The sequence below is a fragment of the Arvicanthis niloticus genome, chromosome 3 (genome assembly GCF_011762505.2).
Source record: "Arvicanthis niloticus isolate mArvNil1 chromosome 3, mArvNil1.pat.X, whole genome shotgun sequence".
Classification (NCBI taxonomy): domain Eukaryota; kingdom Metazoa; phylum Chordata; class Mammalia; order Rodentia; family Muridae; genus Arvicanthis; species Arvicanthis niloticus.
Genome location: NC_047660.1, coordinates 96,881,039 through 96,906,626, shown reverse-complemented (window position 1 = coordinate 96,906,626; position 25,588 = coordinate 96,881,039). Strand labels below are relative to the sequence as shown.

Here is a 25,588-nt window from a genome sequence, read left to right as displayed (position 1 = left end):
TCAGTGCAGCCACAGGGACAGGGAGCTGTTCCTTCTCTGGGAATGAGACAGCAGTGTAGGGTGCAGCCCTCAACAGGCAGTCTGTAATGAATTAGAAAGCAAGTACTAGTTCTTTTTCTTTGTTTCTTTGTCACACAGTCCCTTCCAGGGAAGGCAAAGCAAACACCTGCATTCTCCTCCTGTCCTTCCTCTAGAGCTCTGACAAGCACAAAGGCATCCACAAAGCACTTTCTAAAAGCTCCAGTTTCCAAATGTCAAAATGCTTTGAATCCACAAACACTTCTGCAGACATCTACTCTGCAAAAGTGAGTGTTTTACTTGAGCCCATTGGATAGCCATAGCTGCCAAAACAACCCAGTATGTTGATGGCCTTCAAATCCCTGAGCTAGCCAACTTCCACCCCTCACTACCAAAAAGAAAAAAAAAAAGTGGGCCAATCTTAACTTCAATAGCTCAAGCATTTAAATATTTAAAGACAGAAGCGTTTATCTTAAGTAACAAAAAGAATCCTTTTGAAAATCAACTACACTTTTCCCTCTACCCTACAGAAATAAATATTTGGACTAATTTCTTTAAAAACAAAACAATGTTGGCTTCACCATTAGGAAGAAAACTCGTCTCTATTTCATTTCCTCCTCACAGCTGCCTGTGAGCTCCCTGGTCCTTCTTTTTCTGTCATAGTGTGGATTAAAAAGAAAAACATCCCCAAAAGAAAGTGACTCCTCACAGCAGAAAAACCCAGGTTAGCCTGGCACCAAGCCACCTTCTTTGCCCGGAGGATAAAGGGCTGTCCTGCCCTGTCTCTTCCTACAGCTCCTGCTCTATGTAACCAGAGAAAGGTTGACACTGGATGCCTTGGGACACTACCCAGCACCTCCTCTGACTTATTTAAGGATGGGCATGTGACTCAAGGCCAAGACTTTGGCTGGCTGAGTTCTCAGAAACATCTTTAGGAATCCTTTCTTGCCTGCTCTTGACCTGAAGGGTCAACTAGGACTAGTGCAATCATAGTGAACCACGGAACCAGACCGAAGCTGAACTCTGCCAAAGTACAGGGTCAGTTCCAAAGCCATGTAAGAAGCTTCCTGATTGGTGAGACCTCTGGATGCAAGACAGATGAAACACCAAGCTTCACTGTGTAGTCAGAAGTCAGACCAGTGCAGGAAGGCTCACCCAGCCTCATCTCAAAACACCCTGACTATTGCTTCTCCAGATACACTGTCTGCTTGGATGTACTGAAGTGGTCATCTCTGTCTGCTATGGCCAAGACAATGCCCAAGCAGAGCGTCATCTGACCCTTTCTTCTCCCCTATTCTCTACCCTCTGCCTTGCTTTAGGAAAATCTCTGGACTATCCCCCAAGATCAAAGCCTTATTACTTGTTTTCTTAGTGAGGTATTGGTATTTTCACCCATTCTAGAACTTTTCCTCCCCTCTGCCCCACTGCTGCACACAACTGTAAGGCTGGCTGGGTAGGGACCCTTACAGGAGTCCTTTACTTGAGATAGTGCTGGTTAGTGGCTCCTTCCTCCTATCCTTCTCTTACCCATTGTTCTTGGCTCTCTTACTATTTTTTCCCAGTACAAGCTGAGGTCTTTTCTTAAGATTACATTTACTTATTTATTTTGGAGAGCTGTGGACATGGAAGACAGGCAAAGGACAATGTGTGGGAGTCTCTTCTCTCCTTCTCACGTGGGCCCTGGGGACTGAACTCACGTCATTAGGCATAGCTGCAAGCAAGCCGCTTTTCCTCTGAACTCCTTTACGGGCTCTAGGTTGAACTTTTGATAAAGAATGTGTGCTTTCCCAAAAGTGCCCCTTTATTTTGTCACTCTTCAGGAGGCGGTTTAAGAGCCCTCAGGCCACAAGTGGCTTACTTTCCTCAGCCAGTGTACCAATCCCAGCCCAGTTTTACCAGTTTCTCCCTGTGACTAACTTCTTGGTCTGAATCCTACCTTTCAAGGAGAGCATCTCAGACCCAAACCGGAAGAAAGCAGGACAGCAGTGGGTTAGAAACACTTGGTTTGTGATTATATGATGACAACTACAGGTCCCCGCACAGCACCCAATGCTTGTATCCATACCCTGGATGCCCTGTGTGTGTCATGTTAGGGCAGCACCCTTACCTCTGTCCATACCCTGATGTCCAGTGTGTGCCACATTAGGGCAGCACCCACCTCTCAATGCTTTTGCATCATTGATCTAGTTGACATGTGTGAGGAGCCTGTTCATAAATAGCGTGGTTGCCTTAGATATTCAGTGTCCCTGCAAGGCCCACATGTACCATGTCCCAGCTGGTGGCACTCCTGAGAAATGGGAGACAGGATTGGGTAGATGCCAACTTCTTCAAGGCTTATCCCAGAAAGGTCACAAGTAATCCCACTTCGATCCACTTGTTCTTGCTGCCTACTGCTTTCTGCTCACCATATCCTGCCTCCCAGGACCAAAGCCATGAAGCCAGGTAAGCATGGATTAAACCCTCAGAAACTGAGTCAAAGGAAAACTTTCCTCCTTTATGTTGATCTGTTTAGATAGCCTGACAGTGGGAAGGAGAGAAGTCAGAAAGCCCAGGCAGGGGTGCAGTTTGCTCTACTTTGTGCATACGGATCTCTTTTCTCAACTGTTGTAGACTGAATACTCAGAGTAAGATAGACACATGGCTTGTTCTATCCCAGCTGTGTGGTTGATCCTTGAAGGCACCTACACTCCACTGCCTCTTCATTGCTACCATAAAATAAGGGTATAAATAATTCTGACCTAAGACTATGCCTCGGACACAAGATACCACTGTGGACTAGCTATTATTTCCTCAAGACCAACTCCCAAGCAATACTTCACTTCATGTCTGCGATTCTCAGTTAGTTAGTCTTCATCTGAAAAAAAATTTTTTCTCCAAGTCTAAAGCTTATTGTTTATACTACTCTTACAGAATTTGTTCTTTAACAGGTTCATACACGTATGATATGGATTCTAAATATGGCAACCCTGCACACTCTCTAATATCGCTTACAACCCTATTATTCTCTCTTCTCCCTACAGATTCCTTTCCCACATTCATTTCTTTTTACCTATTTACTTTGAAGCCACTGAGTTTATCCAGGACTATCTGTGTGACTATGGGTTTGGAAATGTCCATTGAGCCTAGTGGTCTCGTTGCCGGGCTACCCTATCTCCAGAATCCATCAGTAGGAATGGGCGGGGCCCTGTAAACCTCTCCAGAATCCATGACTGACTGCTGATAGGCCCAGTCTGTGCAGGCACACTGCCTGAAGCCATGGCTGCTATGGGATCCTGATTGAACTGGCTGTTGTTATGCCCAGAAGACATCGCTGAGAAATCATATTTTATACATTGCTATTCTTGGGTTTTGGATATAGTAAAGAAATCAATAAAGAGCAGAGTTAAACAAAAGCCCATACTAGCCATATCTAGCAATAGTAAATATTCAACACAAACCTAGTCAAGATGGAAACCAGAAATGGGAGCAGGGTGCTTACCTGGTGATAGGAGATGGGCACAGGCCTCCGGAAGACAATCCACTCCACAATTTCACTACATGGAGGAGTAGTCAAGGAGCCAGTGTACCTGTAGTAGCTCCCCAGGGATGCGGGCAGGAGGTCTCGGAGGACGAAGGGATCCAGAAAGGTCTCCTTCTCTGTTTGGGGAGAGAGGTGAGAAGGTCATAACAGAATGTCAACAGCGTGCCTCAGAGACAGCTCAAACCCCAGCCTCCACCCTAGGCCTTTCCTCAGATGCACTGGCATCTGGTGGCAGGAAGGCCTCAGAAAATAAGGCAGCTAGTCCCAGATGTGTGGTACAGAGGCAAGGTTCCCCAGTCAGCGAGGTACAGCAGTGCCTCCCTACTTCCGAGGAGTCAGAACTCCTCGGCAGTGAAGACTGACATGCCATGCAGGAAACCCCATCGCAATCTTGTGTTATTTACCAATCAAGCCTTCTTTGTCTAGTGCCTATGAACTGATAACCAGTAGAGAAAGCTTGGAACAAAATGAGGCAATTGCTACAGCAAACAAACAAACAAACAAACCAAAAAACCTCATCAAACCACCAGTGAGCTAATACAGTCCTCATTTCCCAAATGGGCCACACTCTTCATGATGATTTCAGAGGACGAACAATGCTTAGTTTCCATAGTCAACCTGACTGAATTAAGAGACACCTAGAGTAGTTACTGAAGTGCACCTTTGGATGTGTCACTGAGAGTGTTTCCAGAGAAGAGTGACTAGGGCAGGGAAGACCCTAAGTGTGGGTCAGGACTGAATAAAAAGGGAGACAGGTGTAAGAAGAAAGCCTGCTAGTGTTAGCATCTCTCCCATCCCTGTTTTCTAGTCAGCTAAGTCATGAGTAAGCAATCCCATGACTGCCACAGCTGCTAGCAGCTCCCACTGTAATGCCTTCCCTAATATCATGGACTGTATCCTCAAATTGTGAGCCGGAGAAAACCCTCTTTCTTCCCTTGCCAGTCAGATATTTGGTCAAAGGAAAGAAAAAGGTAGTATTATTCAAGTCCTATCCAGTTCCAAGTGAAACCTAGACAGGGCATGCCTATGACCTTGAAATACTGGCCACTGAAAGAGGCTTAGAAGGAAGAAAGAAAGGGAAGGAGAGAGTGAGTCTCTCTTTCTCTCTCTCTCTCTCTCTCACACACACACACAGAGACAGACAGACAGACAGATAGACAGAATAGAGAGAGAAAAAGAAGTGAGAGGACCCGCACTCAAATAAAGAACAACAATAGACTGAGACAATGATCCTGACAATAGCTCTGTGTAGGAAGTAGGCCATGCTGCAAGTTGGTGCCCATTGTGGCCCCACAGCTCCAAAGAAGCTGTCCTGGGAAGTGAAGCCAGGCATCTGAACACCAGAAACCACCCAGCTCCAACCAAAGGACTTAAAATGAATGAGATGAAAAGTGGAGGTGGGGGACATTGTAGACAATGCAGGGCTGCTGAGGGACACAGGAAGAGTGTAACAGAAGAACTGCCGGGACCATATAGGCCTGCAGCCATGTCTGTGAGGTACCGTTCTGACTAACGGCAGCTGTGGGAGGCCAGGTAGGTCTGGACTATACAAGAAAGCCAGGACACATGAGGAAGAGAGTAACTCAGTCCAGTAGCAGTGTTCCTCCAAGGTTTCTGCCCTGGCTTCCTGCAGTGGTGAAATATGATCTACAGTGTAGGCCAAATGGACTCTTTCCTCCCCTAAGTTGCTTTGGTTAGCACAGAAAAGCAAACTAGAAAATTGCCAAGCACTGCTTAAGCTCACTAAGAAGCTCATGGGTTGATCAAGTGACCTCTAAGGCTTCTCAATTGTAAATGGGCTGTGACATAGAAGACAGAAACCACCCAGTAAAAACTGTGACCTCAAGAACAACCGAAAGCCAGGCAGTGATGGCACACGCCTTTAATCCCAGCTCTTGGGAGGCAGAGGCAGGCGGATTTCTGAGTTTGAGGCCAGTCTGGACAGCCAGAGATACACAGAGAAAGCCTGTCTCATAAAAAAAAAAAAAAAAAAAAAAAAAAAAAAAAACCCAAAACAAAAAACAAACAAGCAAACAAACAAACAGACAAACAAAAGACCAACACAACCAGAAGGCCAACTATTTCCAACAGCGGTTACCAGGTTACCAGTGTCTATCCTACAACATAACTAGGAGAGAGAAGACAGACAGAAGTCTAGCCAGGGAATGTTCAGCTATGGGAAGATCACCAGTGGAGAGAATGCTCACCTGGGAACTCCTGCCCTGCCTCAACCTACCCCGTTGGTTTCTGTTAGATGCTACAGGCATCCAAGCTGATGATGCTACTTTTCTGTTGTTCTTTGTTATTTCCTTGGATATCTCTAAACTGAAAAATGACTATGACTATAATATCGTCTAGGAGAATTTTTTTTTATTCTCCTGTCCTCTTGTTTTTTATCTTTTAGTATCTTTTCTCTCTTTCTTAAAATTTAGATTTATTTATTTGTTTTATGTAAGTAAAACTGTCATTGTCTTCAGCTACACCAGAAGAGGGTGTCAGATTCCATATAGATGGTTGTGAGCCACCATGTGGTTGCTGGGAATTGAACTCAGGACCTCTGGAAGAGCAGTCAGTGCTCTGAACCTCCGAGAATTTTCTTTTTAAACAAGGGACTACTCTTTTCTGCCAGACACTCTCTCTGTTAAGAACTCCAGCTGACTGCTTCATTGGGGGCTTCCTCAGTCAGCTATGCTGGGTGGTTTTATGCATCTGATTTGTTATCTATGTATCTATCTACTCATCTATTATCATGTAACTACTGTTATCTTTCTCTCCCTTTCATTCTAATCATCCATCACTTAGCTAGTTATCATCTGTCAGTCATCCATTTATAATTATATAATTACCTATCATCTATCAATCATCTATCAATCTATCCATCATTTAGCTATCTATCATCTACTTATCAATCATCTATTTATAATTACTTGTCAGGCAGTAGTGGAGCATGCCTTTAATCCCAGCACTAATCCCAGTACTTGGGAGGCAGAGGCAGGCGGATTTCTGAGTTCCAGGCCAGCCTGGTCTACAGAGTGAGTTCCAGGGCAGCCAGGGCTACACAGAGAAACCCTGTCTTGAAAAACAAAACAAAACAACCAAAAAAGCAATATATAATTACTTGTCATTATCATCTGGGTCAGTATCTATCTACTTACACATCTATCATCTATCTACCTATTATCTACCTATCATCCATCTATCTGTTTATCTATCTATCTATCTATCTATCTATCATCCATCTACCTATCATCTATCTATCTATCTATCATCTATCAATTTGCCTATCAATCATCTATCAATTTATCAAACAATCAACCATCTAGCTATTATCTACCTTCTATCACTTGCTATTTATTCTATTAAACTTACTGTATATTTAGTAAACATCCTCATTCAAAACGGAAAATATAGCAAACACCTGTCATTCTCTAGACTGAACGGAATAGTTTTATTATTCACCCTACCAGGCTCCAAAAATTACAAGCTTTTTTTTTTTTTATAAATCAGAGAGGGTTCTAGTTTCTATTTGCATCTTCAAAGAAGACCTGGACTTAAAATGGAGACAGCACCTCCTCACTGCACTTACAGATATCTTTAGGCTATTGAGGTCTTGCTAATGGTTTGCTTCCTTTCCTCAGTGGCTTCCACCACAGCTCTCAAGACGTTGCTGGTGGCCTTCTAGGCTTTGAGCAACCCTCCAGATATCCCTATATGCCTGGAGCCACATTCTTCCCACAGTTTGACCATCTCACACTACTCACACAGAATATCCAAGGCAAGCTCAGTATTCCTTCCATACTCCAGAAGTCTAGGTACCTGGCAGAAATCGCAAGAATCCCAGTAGAAAGTAAATGAACTAAAATCACCAAAACTGTAGTATCTTCTAGAAGAGACTTTTAAAAAGACATTCTGGACTATATTCTGTGTTTCACAATATCCTATTCACAGGCCAAAAACATTTTCCTGGCGTTCAATACCTGTAGAAGGCCCTGTTTTAAAAGACTTGCAAACTTTAAGTTATTTGATCCTTAACTCTACCAAGTTAGTCCCGTTATGGACCCAATTTCCAGAGTCTAGAATGTAAAGCATGGGTGTTAAGAAACAAATCATCACAATTTCCTAGGACTACACAGTTCAACAAAGTATGCATTTGTGTGTGTGTGTGTGTGTGTGTGTGTGTGTGTTTGCATTTTTCTGTGGTTGCCTGTGAATGTTTGCATGTGGAGGTCTGATGTCGCTACTTAGGCAATATTCATCTTGTTTTATGAAACTGGCTCTTCCTGGCCTGGAAGTCACCAGCTAGGCAGACTGGCTAGACAGTGAACCCCAGTGTGGAGACCCACCTTTGTCACCCGAGCACTTGGATTACAAGCATACTCCATCACACCCAGCTACTTTCTTTTTCTTTAAGCATGGGTTCTGGGGATCATTTTCAGGCCCTCATGCTTCTACAGAAAGCACTTACTTCCCTGACAGAGTTTGCTCCACAGCCATGAAGTGTACTTTAACATGCTTGACCCATGTAAAAATCAAGGCATAGAGATGCTAACTACCGACTCTCATGGTTATAAGAAGACAGAACAGCGGTCCCTTACCGAGGCGCAACAACAGAAGCCCATGCTCCTTGGAGCTTTAGATTAGTTTTTAAAGGAAAAAAATAAATTCAAAAGCCTTTAAATCATAGGTTTTGCAGCTAAAAGCACCCAGAAAGTGATCCCAGTTGAATGAAAGTGGAAACTAAAGGGCTTGCCTCTCCACCTTCTGGCCAGTCTGGACTTTAATTTTCCCTAGTTACCAGGGAGCCAAATCACAGGGACACCTATCAAAGTGTGCTTGGCTGGGACTGGCTTGGCTGGAAGAAAACTACTTTGGCCTTTGCTTGCAGACTCTATGTTTCCCTGGCCACACAGAAGCTAACACAAAGCCGGAACACCCAGAGGCTGTGCACAGGGCTTGGCATCATAGGCAACAAAACTGCCACTTTTCTGTCTCCCTTGAGCAGCAGGTGAAGCTGGCATCACATTAAGTGGGCTTGGATCAGGGGCTCCAAAATGAAAGATAGGAAAACCTGTAGTTTTTCTCTAAGGGAATGATCCGTGTCAGGTTTACAGGTGAGCAGACTGTGTGTATAACATCAGGGCAAAATGAGATAATCCCTGCCAGCTGACACTGCCCCAGACTCCAGAAAGAGGTGATGGCTCTAATGAACATGAAAAGATGAAGCAGTAACCTGGCCCACAAATGGGGTGAGATGATGTCCTATGGGAAGAAAATGCTGGCTCAACGGGAGCGAGATCCATGCATTTGTGAGTTCGTTTATGGTCTCATGACAGCTCCAAGTGTGAGCCTTGCTGTGATGGGGCTGACCTCGAAAGTCTAGGATGTGTGAGCAGTTCTGGGACAGAGCTGGCAGACGTAGCTAGGGGCTGGAATCCACTTCCCTGTCACCACCTCTCTATCAGCCTAGAAGGCTTGAGGCTGCCCTATGTAAGAGCTTCAGGAGGGACAACACCACTTCTTTCAGCAACACCAAAAAACATAGCCACTATATCCAGAGCTGACAGAGACCAAAGGTCACTCTCAGAACTTCTGACTCAGTCCATTTTGTTAACATTACACAACAGATCTAGGGTCAAAAGCTTGAGGCGAACAGAGATTTAAGTACAATCCCTCCCTAGTATTTGGAAACACAATTCAGGACCCTCTCCTCGCTTAGAGCTTTTCCTTTTTCAACTATGAGTGCCTTCAGGGCATATGCTGTCTGTGCCAAGGCTCTAACCTGGGCTTTGGAATGAAATGATATAGAAAAGCTGTGCAACTTTAGACAAAAGTGTTATCATCTCTGGGCTATTTCTATAATACGTAAAATGGTCGTCATGAGACTTTATACCCTCTAGGGTTGCTATGACCATTAAGTTACTTGGAATAAGTGCCTGGCCCACTATAAACCTACATTTCAAGGCAGCCCCTGTCTAAGGGCAAGCACAGAAGGTTCCCAAGCTGGCTTTTGCTGTGTTTTTAAGTAAGAATAGCAAGAATTCTCTATAAAGCCCTAGAAAGTAAATATTTTAGGTTTTGCAGGGCAATAGAAAATGCCAAAGATATCATGTTCAAACTCATGTAACAGTATCATCTCTACACTCTTATTAAGGACATTTTAAATTTAATAATAACTGCATACACCCTTCAAAATATGTCTGCAGTAATGAGAAGCATGCAATTCATATTCAGAGAATAACATTTTGAATAATTAGGGATGCAGTGTAAAAACTCAGAAGCTGTGCCCAAATTGGCAGTGAAAAGGACTGGGCTTTCTGTCCAAAATTTGCCTACCTCTCCCTTAACCTAAGTTCTGGAAGGGGCTCCCACATAATGTGACACGAATTTCATTCTAAGTCATAGCAGACTTGCAGGAGGGCCAGGGAAGAGACATGCTATGTGCTAACAATCAAACTAGCACTAACTTTTTTGCTTTTTTGAGACAGGTTTTTGCTATGTAGCACTGGATAGTCTTGAACATCGTCTTCTGTCTCAATGTCCTGAGTTGGAAATGGAGACTCCTAACATGGCAGAACTCCCAAAACTGTCCCATCTGCTTCAGCCACAGGTGCTGAACCGACAGAGCCCACTCGTGAGACAGGCAGGTGTGACCCAGCTCACAATGTAGCTCTCCATGAAGAAGATCTTAGTAATGGAGATGTTAGGAGGAAGAGTGCTTCAGCCGAGCCATGTAGGGCTAGAGTCACAACTCAGCTTCTGACCAGCTTCTCCCGGCAAGCTACCATGCTTCTCTCTGAGACAGGATAACAAGAGTGCCCTGATATTGGAATCTGAGCAGTAACTAGTTAATACTATTTATTAACTGGTTACTTGGTATTGAAAGTGCTTGACATTGCGAGTGCCCAGAAGTACTGTTCAACAAAACTAGTCTGTCTTATGACAAGTTTATGGGGCTGTATTGCTCCACACCGACCTAAAAAGTGCATCCTTCCCCTAACTTCTAGCCTAATTAGCAACCTAAATCCACAGCACTTTTAACACAGCCACTTACCAGTTGAAAAAAACATACACTTCCCCACCATTCATTGCATTACGCCATAATAAGCAGGTGCTGCACAACACTAGATGAAAGGACTGAGAAGGAATGAGCCTCCTACTGCACTTTCTAGGATCCTGGGTGCTGTATGCAGACAATATTATATTTTAATAATTAATTGTTCATCAAAGAAAAAGATGAGGAACAGGGATGCCAAATTCAAAGTTATTCAAATTGCAGAAATGAATAATGCATGACTTTTATATTAAATACACACTGTATTAAGTAGTCTACATTTCACCCAACTCTGTCTTTCATTTTTTAAGCATTTTGAACGACAATATGAATAATCAGTTAGGGGGAGGTTTGTTTGGAAAAAGGAATACCTTATTTGAATGCAAATGAAGTATATTTGAAGATGATTAAATTTTCCTTATCAATTAGAAAATTCTGTATGAGGGCCTTAAAGTCATGGTCAGCCATTAAGCTCAACCCGGCCCAGTTCTCCTTGCAGCTTCCTCTCAACACTAAATTATATCTGCCTCATTCTGTTCAATTTCTTCTTTCTGATAGCAGTGCCAAGAGGCAATTTTTAATTAAAGAAAATTTGAAAGATTCAAACATGCATAATTGGATTAAAAATGTGATCATTAAAACATTAGCTGATAATCATCTGATTGATTGCATTTTTCAGTCTGTTAATAACTTAATATTTGCAATGCTTTGGTTACATAGGGACAAAGAAGTCTCTTTAGGAAATATGCTGAATAGTCAACATATAGAAAATAGCAGTGATGTCATTAAGAACTGTGGGATTTTCCAGGGATGGTAGCACACACCATTTGCCATAGAGAAGAGTGGGATATTCAACAGAAGCAAGAACCAGGCAACATCACTTATTTCTGTCTTTTAGGAGGAAATCCCAGAAACATCAATAATGGCAAAAATAGCTAGTGTGGTTGTGGCGGCTGAGATCAGCTAATTGGATGAAGAATCCAGATCACCAAATGCAAACACACAGAGAGGCCCAGAGAATGACACTGTCACACAACCCTAATACAAAGCCACTCCTCCCCCTTGACTATGTTAGTGGTTTCAGCTCACCAAGCACGCCATTTTTATCTAAAGTTGATGTTCAAATAAAACATGTTGACATTAATCTTTCCAAAGAGAAATTATATGAAGATCACAGTGATGAAAATGGATGTGGCACTGAAAATTATGGGAGTTATATAATGACAACACCCAGAACCATACAGAGTAGTTCCGGGGGCTTGTCTCTACCTATAAGGCCCGGGAGCCCACAGCTGACATGATGATACATCTCTGAGGCTTTCTTCTCACCAGGTCACAGAGCTAATTCACAAAAGGGGAACAAGGTACACAAGAATTAAGTGGCTTTGACAACAAAGAAGAAAGTGGTTGGTGCCAGAAGGTCTCAGACTGGGCAGAGTGACATATAACTTTAATCTAAGCACTCCAGCGGCAGATATGGGCAGATCTCTGTGAGTCTGAAGCCAGCTGGGACTACAAAGTGAGACCCTGTCAAAGAAAAGAAAAGGAAAGGAAAGGAAAGGAAAGGAAAGGAAAGGAAAGGAAAGGAAAGGAAAGGAAAGGAAAGGAAAGCAAAGCATCTGAGGATCCAGTACAACTGGGCTCACATTGGTGCTCTGCTCCAGAAGTTGGGACAGCTCAGCTATTCCCTATGAAGCCTTGGCTTTCCTCTCTGTAACAGCATAGTTATTTTCTTGGGCAACTGTAATGATGACACAATGTTGCATGTGAAAAGCACCAAAGCAGGGCTCAGTCCACCGAAGGTCAGACAGCTAAGATGTATCTGCTTTTTCCTTTCTTCACCTGTGGTTCATTACCCTAACCAAAATGGTACTGGTCACTGCAAACAATCTTTGTTCTCAATGTCATCACTGCTTCCTTTATTTTCTTTGCTAATTTTCTTTCTCTCCCTCCCTCCCTCCCTCCCTCCCTCCCTCCCTCCCTCCCTCCCTCCCTTCCTCCTTTTCTCTTTAGACCAGACTGCCCTTATCCTTATGATCCTCCAGCCCACTGAGTGCTGGGATCACAGGCATCATCATCACTATGCCTGACTTCATTTCCTGTAAGTTTTGTATGCCCTAGCAAGGGCAAGCATCGTGTGTTCAATAGCCAGGTAGCTGTAGATGCAGAACACTCTATAACCACCAGCTCATGCTGAGTGCTCACCACCTGCCAGGCACACTGTGTGCTGGAAGACAATGTATCTAAGATAAACCAAAGATCTCGCCCTCCATGCAGTGGAGAAGACAGAGATCTGGGAGACCAAGTGATTTGTACATCTGCTCAAAGGGAGGAATAACATTCAAAGCCAAACACTATGCTCTTGGCCCAGAGATGACAGTACTTCTCCTTTTTTATGATGACATATGCACAGCAGAGAAACAGGGTATAAAGTCACTCAAGGGAAGCCATTGTTTTGTTTTTTTTTTTCTTAAACCCTTTGTTCTTCGTATTTCACTGCAACAAGATTAAGAATGTTTTCCTAACTCCTGTTCAAATGATAAAACGCTGGCAGAGAAGGGTGGCTGAATGAGAACTTCTGAGGCCTTTTTATGTCCCAACACTATTGTTAGCGATGCCACTCAGTGATGAAACAGCACACTCACAGCACATCCTACTTCCTGGATTTCGCTAAGAAAAGAAACGGAAATGGCTCACATCTCTGGTGGAGGTTTTGATAAACCCAAATCCAGGAAACTGGAAATGGCTTAAGCCTGTCTGTTTCTAGAAGATTTTGAGATCAAAAGCATTCAGATAAGCATCAGTCCTTCCTGAATCCATAAAAAGACAGGAGCCAATTAGCCAGGCGCTGGCTGCTGCACATTTATAGCACACTTCAGGAAAGTTCCATGTAATTAAGTGCTGGAAACATAAACTTCAAACGGGAAATTTTGTCGCGTGTTACGATGCTCGAAATCACCAGTGAGCTGTAAATGTTCAGAATTATCAGTGAGCCGCAGATAGCACAGCACTGACTTCCTCATTCAAAAGACGGAAAATAATCTGAGCGATTGCTTCAAGGTAAACATTCCAATAGAACCCTCATTAATTCACTTGAAACACATTTGGAGTACGTGAAGATTGGGGCAAGAGCAAAACCAAAGCCTGGTTTGTTACATGGTGAGTAATGACCTAACTAAGTACTTATCACACACACACACACATACACACACACACACACACACACACACACACACACACACTCAAGCATCCACACATACATGCACATACACAGACACACATGCGTACACACCCATCTGCCCACACACACATCCACCCCACCCCACCCCCCAGCAAAAGGGCAGTGCTATGAATAAAGCAAACAAAACACCAGCTACCACTGAGGTGAGGCTGGTAAACTTTGTCTGAGAAGGGCCAGAGAACAAATAGTTAAAGTTTTATAAGACTGTTATGTATTGTCCGTGACAACTACTGTCAGTGTACAACAAAAGTAGCCACAGATAATATGCAAACAAATGGCTGAGTGATAAAACTTTATTTATAATGACAAGCAGTGGGCCAATATTTGTGTGACCTATAAAACTTTGAACAAGCAAGCAGGAGGCTGGATTTGGTCTACAGATTATAGTCCCTTGAGCCCTAATCTAAAGTGCTCTGGGCACACAGTAGGCATCATTTCTCAACCTCAACACATTTAGCCAAGGCAAACCATTATCCCCAGTTTTTCAAATGGAAATATTGATGAGAGACAAAGCCCTTTGCACAGGATCACACAGCTTCCAAGCTGGAGAGCCAGAATTCAAATCCAGGGCAACCTGAACTAACAAGTACTCCGTGTGGTTGGGCTCCAAAAATCAAATTAAGAGTGAAAAATAAGAAAACACACTTTTATGTTTGGACACATAAAGCAACTTTGCGCAGGCAAGTGAAATACCAGTCTCTGTAGCAGCAAGAACGGCACATATAGAAAGAAAATTTTTGCCTGAGCATAAAACAGTTCACATTCAAGAGTCAGCTTATTCCTTTGACCTTAGTTTCTTGACTTGTGTTTCCTAGGCACTCTGAAGGAGAAAGAAGACTGGATTCAAAGATGCTTAAAACTCATGGGTAAAAAAACAAGCAAGATGCCTCAGACTGAGCCAGCTCATCTCTGTGATATCTTGCTGGTACATAATGAAACTGGTGACTATTTCTGTACTTATTAGTTTTTCTCCCCAAAGTTTTCTTTCCTAGAAGTTGTGCTGTGCTTCCAGAATTCATGCAGATATTTTCAGAAACTTTAGGCATGTGGCCCTAGATAGTTTTTCTCTTTCTTTTCTTTTTAAGATAGGAGCCACAGTCATATCAGTGATGGAGGAATAGTTGCAGACTAGAGTCTGTTGAAATATTTTTAACTTGCTCCTTCAACAACCATATTGGATGGGATTCTGTCAAGACTGAAACCTGCATATGGACACACACACACATACACACATGGTGGCAACAGCCTGGGAGAAACAGGACCTTATATTTTGGACCACTTCTTAAGGTATGACCCTGGACCAGCTTCCCAACAATGCTGGCATCACTCACTTATGTGTCACATGAACCAAACAGTTGAATGTCAAGAAGATTTCATGACGCCTATTGGACTAGTTTGACCTTTTCTGGATATAGACTGAGCATGCAGAAACATAGAAGCTAGAACTTTTTGTTTTTAGACTGCCACCTGATCCACTTTGTTGCCCCCCCCCTTTTCCTAAACCTTAAGAACAGAGCAGATATTGCATCTAAAGTTAGCTCTTTAATGATATGACCCCGAGGCGGACACAGTTCTTTCATGGTCTTGAACCAATTCGCATTCAGAAGAAACGGGCTGGTTACAGCAAAAAGGTTTGAGAAAAGTGCTGTCACCCCACTCTTGGCTTGCTGTGAGGTCTTTGGTACAGGAGTCTGAAGCTCCTACTTTTGAGTTATAATCATCATCTGCTTTGACTGCAGAATGTGACACAACGGTGCACAAAGCGAAAATGCCAGTCACCCTAAAAACAGTGCTGGTGTGGAGCCTCCACTTGGCTCTCGGGACATTATCACTATCTCTCTCAACCCAAGAAGTGAGCATGACTTCCATTTTGAAATAATCAAATGATGATGATGATGATGATGATGATGCTTTCCTTTTAGGCTACCATCACAATCTTGAAAAGCCTTGCACCACCTTTTTCAATTTTTTAGTTCTCAGCTACAACGTGTTGCTTGGTGGTCCAGTCCTTTTCATTCAATACCAATGCTTTACTGTATGGTTACACTGAGTTGTCTTCACCTAACCTGCTACAGGATGGGCTGTGAGCCTGTCCTGCACTGGGGTAGCTGGAAGAAGCAGTGTCACAGACACCCCTGTACCCATCTCTTGCCAGGCATATATCTAAGTTTCTCTTAGTTAGATTGTGCTCAGTGGTTCTCCAGAGTGGCTGTACTAACTCATCTCACAGCACATTCAAGATCCCTGGTATCTGCACTATAGCCAATATTCAATACTTCTGGCAACTTTAATAAGTTTAGACAGCTGATAGGATTTTGTTATTGTTGCTTAAGCTTTGCAGATGGGATATATTGGTGTATGAAACACATGAGCCAGTCTTTAGCTCTCAGAGTCAAATGTACAAATCAGCAGGGACACAGATACTGTAACTATGGCATCACCCTCCATGAGGCGTGTCCAACCATATGTGTGAATATGTCTGTGAGGCATGTCCAGCCACAGATGTGAATATGTCCATAGGTGTGTGCCCAACCACAGGTGTGAATATGTCCATGAGGTGTGTGCCCAACCACAGGTGTGAATATGTCCCAGTGCAAAATTCTAAGCTTACTCCATACATTATGTGGGGTTTTGGTAATTTGCTTTTGTAAACTCGATCAGTGATTCTTATGTACAAACTTTGTGTGTGATAACATCATGTCTTACTTCTAAGATATTAAACATACCCAGATAAATAGATTAAACACAGCACTTCACAGCCAGGAACCCTGAGCCTCACTGTCACCTCATTCTGCCACTCTGGCTTGTATCACCATAGACTGATTTGGCTTGTTCTTGCACTTAACATAAATAGGACCACACAGTATGTGTTCTTTCATGTAGGTTGGTAGGTTGCCATTTTTTAAACTGCTGCATATAATGGGCTACAGTCTCATATACCATGAGACTGGTACCTATGCTTCCACTGGTGAACATTTGGTATTTCTAATCGGTAGCTATAAAAAACAAAACTCCTGTTTACAAGTATTTTACGTGACTATTTCTCTTATGTATACACTTAAGCATGAGGTTGCCAGACCAGAGGGTAAGGCACTGATGCAATGTGGCTTTCTGACAGGGCTTTCTCAACCTGTCCAGCAATGAGATCAGAATCTTGAGAGATGGAGCCTACCTGCTGTTTCAGAAGGACTCAGCGGCCCTCTGAGTCTGGGAATATCTAGAATCCGTTCTTTATTGGAGAAGCATCAGTTGAGTCGGTGTGTGTGTAGAAAAGAATGGATAGGCTGGCACCTACACCTGCTCCTGCCACCGTGTGGCAAAGTTGGCTGGAGGCAGTCAACTTACACAATTTTACATCACTTTTTGTTAGGGTCTTGGAACGACTCCAGCCAGCACAGAGTTTTGTCCACAGATTGGATAGAAGACGTATCTCAGTGCAAGAGAAGAGGGAGACACACCATACAGATGTGTCAGGAGATTTACAGGTGTTGCATGGCATGTTCCTCTGGATTATAACATCCCTTTGTAGGGTAGGGAGCCTCAGGGGGTAAATAGCAGGTAAACAGAGGTTACACGTCTGGGAGAAGAGAAATGGTAGATTCATGAGGGCAATTATTAACAGTATGAAAGGGAGTACTACTTGCTATGGCTGGAGACACTGACAAGCCAAACCCTGGGAGCTGTCTGCAAGAAGCAGAGTGAGCTCCAGGGTCGCAGCCTTCAGGAGTCATCCACCATGCTGGAACTGGCTTTCTGCTGATGTAGCTGCATTGGTCAGAACTTTATAGTTAAGTTTGACATCCCTGTTCTTGGTAAGCCCTCCCTTATCCACCTGTTGGTAATCCCAATACAAACTCACCGGTCCACCAAATTGAGTACTGGCACAACTGTCTGTCATGGGCTTTGTTTCTGGGGTGACTGTACGTGAGTGCTGCATCTCTCCCAACAAAGTCTGTTACACTATTGCATGACAGGTCAGTTGAAGCTCTCCTGTGAGACATGTTTGCATCTTGTCCCTTCACTAATATCCACCAACAAGAAAAGCTTGCAAGAGCCTCATTTGGGGGACTCTCAGCAATCAGAATGTGGGCCTTTTACAGATTGCTTTCTGGGAATGAGCCAAGAGAAGGAGCAACAGAGAGAAGTTAGATGCAATAGCTATCCAGAAATGACCAGTGCAAAGTTTTGTCATGTAGGGCAGACATTGTTTCTAACCACCCCCATATTTTTGGGTTGGTTAAAAAAAAAGCAGCCCACCTCACATTGAGAAGGAAGAACAAAATGATGGTGGGTAGGGGAGTTTGGAAAAGAAGGACAAACAGACAAAGCTCAACAACCAAGTAATGGCATCAACAAGTTTCCTCTCAGAAACAAAAGCAGCTGGGCACCAAGGCAAACGTCCTTAATCCTAGCACTGGGAAGACAAAAACTGACAGATCTCTGTAAATTTGAGGCCCACTTGGTATATACAGCAAGTTCCAGGTCCCCCAGAGCTACATAGTAAAACTCTGTTAAAATAAAAAAGAAATTTTAAAAAAAAGGAGAAGGAAAAGGGGAAGAAGAGAAGGAGGGGTGGAAAGAAAGGAAAGAAAGAAGTAGAAAAATGGAATGTGTTGGTAACACGAGAGAGGGAATGAATGGTTAGTATTTCCATGAATTTTGACAGTGTATAAAATACATACAAGAAGGTGGTGCATCTGTTTGGGTTGGTTCTTTAAGGATCAATAAAAAAAAAACATGTAGGAAGAATACATACTTTTAGCATGAAACTAAATGCACTTTTCTTATCATTCAGCAGTTAGATAAAATGAGTTACATGCCAAGGTTTCTATATGGCTGTTAGATGTACATTGCATTTTGACATCATAAAGGTAGACATAAGAAACAGTGCATTGTGTGACTTATGAGCTTCTAGAGTTTATCCCTGTAGCAATGGAGAAAAATGTCACTGTGCTCAGAGTCCCCAAGGAACCATACTGTCTCTCCATCAGATACTTCCATCTAAGCTCATTGCTCTGTACCAGAGCTTGTTCCCAGCCTACAGCATCTCTCCCTCAGAGCTCTTCAGGCTTTAGTCTTGACATCGCCACATTCCCAAGTCTGAGTGTAACTGGCTACTCTTCAAGCCATGGCCTGCTTAACCACAGGCTCCTTCCATGAGTATGGATTCCACAGGCCAGCCCCACACACTGCACCTAGCTGTCCTAGGTGTCAACCACTACAGGAAGAATGAAAGACACTACTCATAAGTTCCATTGAACATCTTAAGGGAAAGGGTGCACAAGTAGAGACGCCACTGGGGGAGGGGGAAGGGATGGAGGGTGGGGATCAGGTGGACCACTCCAAACTGAAGCAGAGGAGGTCCTGTGAGAGTGGCCCTTGGGACACTCTTTCCTGAGACAAGCTGAGGTGAGGTCACACCTTCCAGATTCTCTCTGTGTCTTCATGGAATACCCCTACCATAGCGAACCAGCCAATGAGCACACAGCAGGGAACCACACAGGTCCCTGACCATCCTATGCAGGCTCCATGCAGGGGCAGCTTCACACTTTTCTTCTTGCTCTCAGAATGAAGAGTATCAAGTATGCCTCCCTCTTCCCAGGCCATTCCTCCCTATGGGAAACCTCTCTTTCACTTAGATTCTTTTGCACTTCACACATCTGCAACATCATTCCCTAGCCAGAGAATCTGTGAAAGGCATAATTATTTATGCTCCTTCAAATCAGATCACAAAACCTCTCTTAGGACCTTCAATCAAAGTACATCCAGCTTCAACAAAAGGTCTTTCCAACTCTTCAAGATGTCCCTTCTGACCCCGCCTCCCACATACTTTCTCTTCTCAGAGACAAGACTCAGGTTTTTAGTCCCTCCCTCCCCTTTGTTTTCTATTTTTATATGTGGATATTTCCCCTTGTACGTGTGTGTACGTTTTATCTGACTTAGACATTTAGCTGTGGTTTATTGAGCAGCTTCTGTTGCCAGGTGTAGTGTGTCACCTTTCTGACTTTATTGAAGCTTGGGGAGGTATTGCACAAGCAGATAAACAAAAAAGGCATCCCAGATATGTTTGAGAAAGAAACCTGGACGATGTCACAGGATTGAGGTGTGTAGGGAGGAGTCCTTTGACAGGCAAGAGCTGAACTGAGACTACTGGGCATACTTGTGGAAACACGCCTGGGGACCATGCAAGGGGGAAAGAGAAGGTACCAACAGAGGAAACAGCAAGGACTTCAGAAGAGAAGGGCCTCCCTTCCGTTCCCTCTGCATAAGAGCTGGCTGGGGCAATTTCCATCTATGGTCAAAGCAGGGCTGCCTGCGATCAGGCATGCATCTCCGTTTTGCTGAAGACATACATGAGCTTCTCTTGGAGGCAAACATTGTTTGCAACTCTCTTTCCTGTCATAGAGTAGGGGAGGGACCTGGCTCACCACATCCCTCCCTAAGTCAGACACAGTGTTCCTGTGTGGAATTATTTGCACCCCTTTCTGAATGACTCGTGTCCAAAACGATGGAATTAGGTGGGGTTTAGGGAAGGTAGTCAGGTCATGAGAAAAGGGTCCTCACAGATGACACAAATGACTGTGTAGCTCTGGGGAGACAGCTCAGTGCTTGAATATTTCTAACAGTGAGGCCCTGGGTTCGATTCCTGGAAAGGGGTTGGACAGAGCTGCTTTTAAAAACAGATTTGGAAGGCAGCAACGTAAGCTTCTTCAGGTGAAAAAGCTCCACGGGATGCTTTCAGTCACTATACTTTTTCCCTTCTTTGTACATGTATGTGTTTTTAGCATAATGCGGGTGGTGGACACACGCGTGCATGGGCACACAGTGAGCGCATGGAAGCCAGAGGGCAGCACTGGGTGTTTTCTTTGCTCTCCACCTTGGTTTTTGAGAGACTTTTATCCAATGAAATTCCAGGGTTATCTTGCCTCCGCCCCACCCCCATCCCCCAAGCACCAGAGGAGTGATGGCATATATGGCCAAGCTTGGATATGTATGTGTGTGCTGAAGATCTGAGCTCAGGCCTCGTGCTGATGAGGCGGGCACTTTACAGACTGAGCCATCTCCCCCCCGGCTCGCTGTTTTCACTAGGTTTATTCTTGTTACCTGCCGCACGACTGAACAGAACAATTAATGCTCAATCCAACTTAATCGAACTCTGATAACAAGTTTACTTTCCCCAGGAAGAGATATTTGTTAAACTCTACAGAGTTGGCTCATGTCAGAAGACAATCCTCGCAAAAGGTGTGAAGACATTTTATCACAGTTGCGGGAACAGAGGGAGATTTATTATGGTTACCAACGCTATTTTTGTCAATGTCTTTGGAATTCTAATTAGATTATTAAAACTTTACAAATCATTACACGGGATCCAGACTCAACACCTTCCTGCAACAAGGGTGCTTCTAAGACGAGAGCATCCCGGTGCCCCAGGTAATGATGCCTTGGCTGATAATAAAGTTGCAGGGAAATTCTGCCAATAAAACCAGTTGGAAGAGACAGAACCATTCATCTTACTTTCTCTCACAGGCTTATGCCTGAGGATATGATGTCTGCCACACAGAACATCAGCCTCTCCCCTTCCATGTCAGCAGCTGCATGGTGCTGGCTTACAGACTGTGAAGTTAATGGCTTGCCTGGCTTCTTCTATTTCCCCCCTTAAATCCGAGAGGCAAATCAAAAATATTTACAAGTGACATAGCACTTTGAAAAGGAATAATTTTAGGAGAGAAATGAGACGAATGGCAGACGAAACACCTAAGAATTGTATATCTTTGAGCATTCTGATTTACAACACGTGCACTCACAGTTACACCTGAGGGGAAACAAATGGCTCACTGTTAACCCAGGCCCCTTGGCAGGTTATATATGCAGGTGCTCTTTACCCATCAGATAATGGCTCTGGAGCCCTTCAGCATCTGAGGGCAAAGAATGGTATCACCCTTGGTCCTCTTAGAGATAACCTGATTCCTTCAGGTACAGATCCCAGCCCTTCGCTTTCTAGCTAAAGGAAGAAGATAGAGCTTACTCACCGTGATGTACGACACCCTTCAACCCGTGGATAATAGGATCCAGTGCAGAATTGTCCCTTGGACTGACCTACATGTAAAGAAAACATGATTGGTTAAATCTGTCCTGGCATCAGCTCCTACAGCCTCAGTTTAATCTTCTAGAGAGAAGGGGAAACCGGATGTATCTAGCAGGCTGGTGAGGTCTCACACATACCAAATGCCAGAGATTTATGACACAATAAAATCAAGGGAGGAAGTCTAAATCACAACAAAGAAACTTCTCAGAATACATTATAACAGGAGAGAAACACCACCTCCATAGCACGGTCTTAAAAAGCTACTCCTCCATTTTATTAAAAGTAGTTCCTGATAGGCTAAAAAGTCACTGAAAGTCGTCAGAGAACAATCCATCATTGGCTGAGTGCTTTGGCACCTTCTGGTGATTGTGTTTTTCCTTTCTTCTTAGAAAATGCACCAGTTCCCTGCCAGCTCATTCTCCTCTGTAAAGATCCCAGTTCCCTGGGAAAATGCACATTTGCTATGCACATTTGTAAGAGCCACTCAAAGCAGAATGACGCAGAAAGGGCAACTTACGGGAGATCTTGTCTCTATCTTCATCTTTGTTCTGAAGTTGATGTTTCACCAAACTAAGCCTCATTATTTATGGGCCCACTGGCTCATTCCTGCAACTTTTAGATTCTACTTAGATAGTACTTTAGATTAAAATTTCCCCAGCATGCTATAGTTATAATTTTATTTACAAGTGAAATATAACAATGTCTAGAGTATGGTTTCAAATAGTGCAGGGGTGGTTATCAGCTGGAAAATGGGGCAACAGGGGACCATGGCCCAATCATTTAGGGCCTTAGGTGATAGGTATAGGAAGGGTTGTGATATGTCCTTTCTACTTCAATTTATGTCCTTGTCCTCCCCTAAAAATAAAGAGCTTTTCAAAATCCATTATCTGTGGTTAGCAAAGTTCCTGCATTTTTCCCCCCTCAAGGGCTGTAATTCCTATTAATCCACTTCTAACTTAATGAAGTTGAGATATTGATGAACCTTTCAATGTGCAGCAAGACCCAATTTGCTGTTTCAAGTTAACTCAGAGGAATCTGGAGCCAGCCCTATGCCAAACTTCTAGGAACTACAAAGGACACACACTACTTCAGCTTCAGCAGATGTCCCTGCCCTGTTGAGGAGCCATTGCTCTCTTGGAGAATAATCCACACTTAACACATTTCTTTCTTTCTCTGCTCCAGCATCTCCAGGACACAGCAGCAGGTCTAAACTGGGACACCCTTGTCTCCTAAGAGAACATGTAATCATACATTTCTAGTTGTCACCACTAAGGTGGGGGGAGGGGTGATTCCATAGAACCACTGACACCTAGTGAGGAGAGAACAAAACAGGAGTGCTGTTAAAAACCTCACAGTGCTCACAACTGTGCCCTGTAACAAAGAACTACCTGATGTTGGAAGCCAGTGTGCAAGGGTGAGTTGAAGAAGCACTTTCAGGAGCTTCCTGGGCAAAATGTCAATTTTTCCATGTTTGGAGCCCCAAGTTTGTGTGTGTGTGTGTGTGTGTGTGTGTGTATCATCAGAATGCAGGGACTATTATGCAGTCTTCTGTTTACAGACTAAGAACGTAATGTGGAAGTTGGCACTGCACTGTAAACACTAAGAAAGAAAAAAAGAAAGGAGGAAAAGGAGCGAGGAGAGGAGGGCTGGGAACTGAGACTCTGAGTCTTAGATCACAAAGGTAAAATTCTGGAAGTTGGCATAACTGAGCCCAAACCAGGGCTATGTAGAGATTAAAGTGTAAAACATTCTTTAAAAGCCAACATATGACAAATACCCATAGGATATACCAAATCAAAAGTATACTTGAAGAAATACTGTATTTCCATCACCCATACACCCAATTACTGTAAACACCACGGATGAATTATAATTACCTGTACAGATGAATTACAAGTAATTGACTGAAAATTTAAAAATAGCCAAAAAAAAAAAAAAATGCAATGCAGGGCCGAGAGACTCTTATTAAATGTAGTCACATTTCAAAAGCCCACGGAGAAATCCATATCACAGGCTATCGGTAGAAGGAAGGCTGGGATGAGTGTCTTCAAGTAATGCATTTAAGGCTTTGTCTTCAAGGTGGTGGAACCCTTAAGGCTTAGGGCCTAGTTGGGAGGTTCTCAGTCACTGGGGACATGCCCTGGTGGGGACTGTGGGACCCTAGGCCCACCCTTTTTCTCTTTAGCTTGCTTGGTGATAAGGTTAGAGGTTAGCACTACTCTTCACCCAACCATGTAATACCCACCTCAGGTCCAAAGTAAAAGGGCAGGAGGGCAACCAATCATGGACCAGAAAGCCACAAAAATGTAAGTCAAAAGAAATGTTTCCTAAGTCAGTTACCTCATGCATTTTAGTATGCAGCAAGAGGCTAACACAGGGGTGGTTTCTTTGATTCAGGGGAATATAAATGTTTATGTGAGTCAAATTACTGAAACTCCTGAAGTCTGTGAGGAGATGGTGAAGCGGTCAAACCCTGGATGTCCTTGCCATACTCAGCTCTACAGTGTTTGTGGTCCTCATCAAGGGTGTATATAACTTTTTGAAACAAAATGTCTGTCTTACTGTTTGGGATAAGGGGAATCTGGTGAATGTGACAAAGGCAGGTGCTCACGAAGCACCGGGACCATAAGGCCATCATGAGATGAACCCACACTGGCCCGTCACAGGCTAGAAGGGAACAGGGAATGAACATGGATGATCCCAGCTGGTGTCCTTCTAGTTTGCCAACTCCCAAAAGGTGAGCGAGGCCACTGGAAGCCACATGGCCTCTGCTGAGCACCTGCAACTCACGAAGAGCTGTCGAGCTCATCCCACCATTATTCACTAACGAATAGAATCCAGGAATAATAACCTGACTGATATTTCAACCACTTGGGGCCATTCTTCTTTCAATGGCTTCTGTGAGTGCATGTTGAGGCCGAGGTTGGAGGAACAGCTATGATACCAATAATTTCTCCTGCCAACGTGTGTTGCTCACATTGTATCTTAAAGGTTCCCGGATAAGATTCCTTATCAGACCAGTTCAGCTGACTCAATCCTTCCAAATGCTGAGGCTCCTCTGCTGCTGACTGTGGCAACCTTCTAGAAATAGTGCACAAAGGTTCACTGTTTACACTTCATTTACCTATAGCCAACTGTGCTCCGAACAGACTAAATACAGCTCACTACCCTGTATGCCCACATCCAGTCAGCTTCCTTCCCACTGGTCCCTTAGTCCTGCCATCTCATTAGTCAGATAAGATGCCCCCGTTGTGCTTAGGTTCAAGTAGCCCTTATTTTATTAACTAAGGGCCCCAATGCCAGCAATTTTATTGTTACAAAAATTCCATGATTAGTTTTTTTTTTTTTTTTTTTGTTTATTTGTTTGGAGACAAAATCTCATGTAGCCCATGCCGGCCTTGAACTTGCTATATAATTGAGGATGACTTTGAACTCCTGATCATCCTGTCTCTACTTCCCAAGTGCTGAGATGACAGGTATGAACCTCCATACCTGCTTTCTAATTAGTTATTATTGTTAATTTTCTGATGGGCATACCAATTAATTAATCTATCCACTGAACTTTACTATAGGTATGCATAGATAGAAAAAAAATCTAATATCATGGGTCCGGTATCACCCCAAGGTTTCAGCATTTGCAATAGGCCTTGGAATGCACCCCTGGCAGATAAG

General features: G+C 43.5%; 1 protein-coding gene across 2 annotated transcripts in view; it reads right to left on the bottom strand.

Annotated features, from left to right (window-relative positions):
• The window catches only part of Ptprg (protein tyrosine phosphatase receptor type G), a 670,147-nt gene that overhangs the window by 122,961 nt on the left and 521,598 nt on the right, over positions 1-25,588 (bottom strand). For both annotated transcript variants that reach the window (XM_034497422.3, XM_034497423.2), the window contains exons 6-7: positions 21,861-21,927; positions 3,497-3,654 (exon numbers count right to left, since the gene is read on the bottom strand). In XM_034497422.3, the coding sequence (XP_034353313.1) occupies positions 3,497-3,654; positions 21,861-21,927 (225 nt within the window). The remainder of the gene's footprint in view (positions 1-3,496; positions 3,655-21,860; positions 21,928-25,588) is intronic.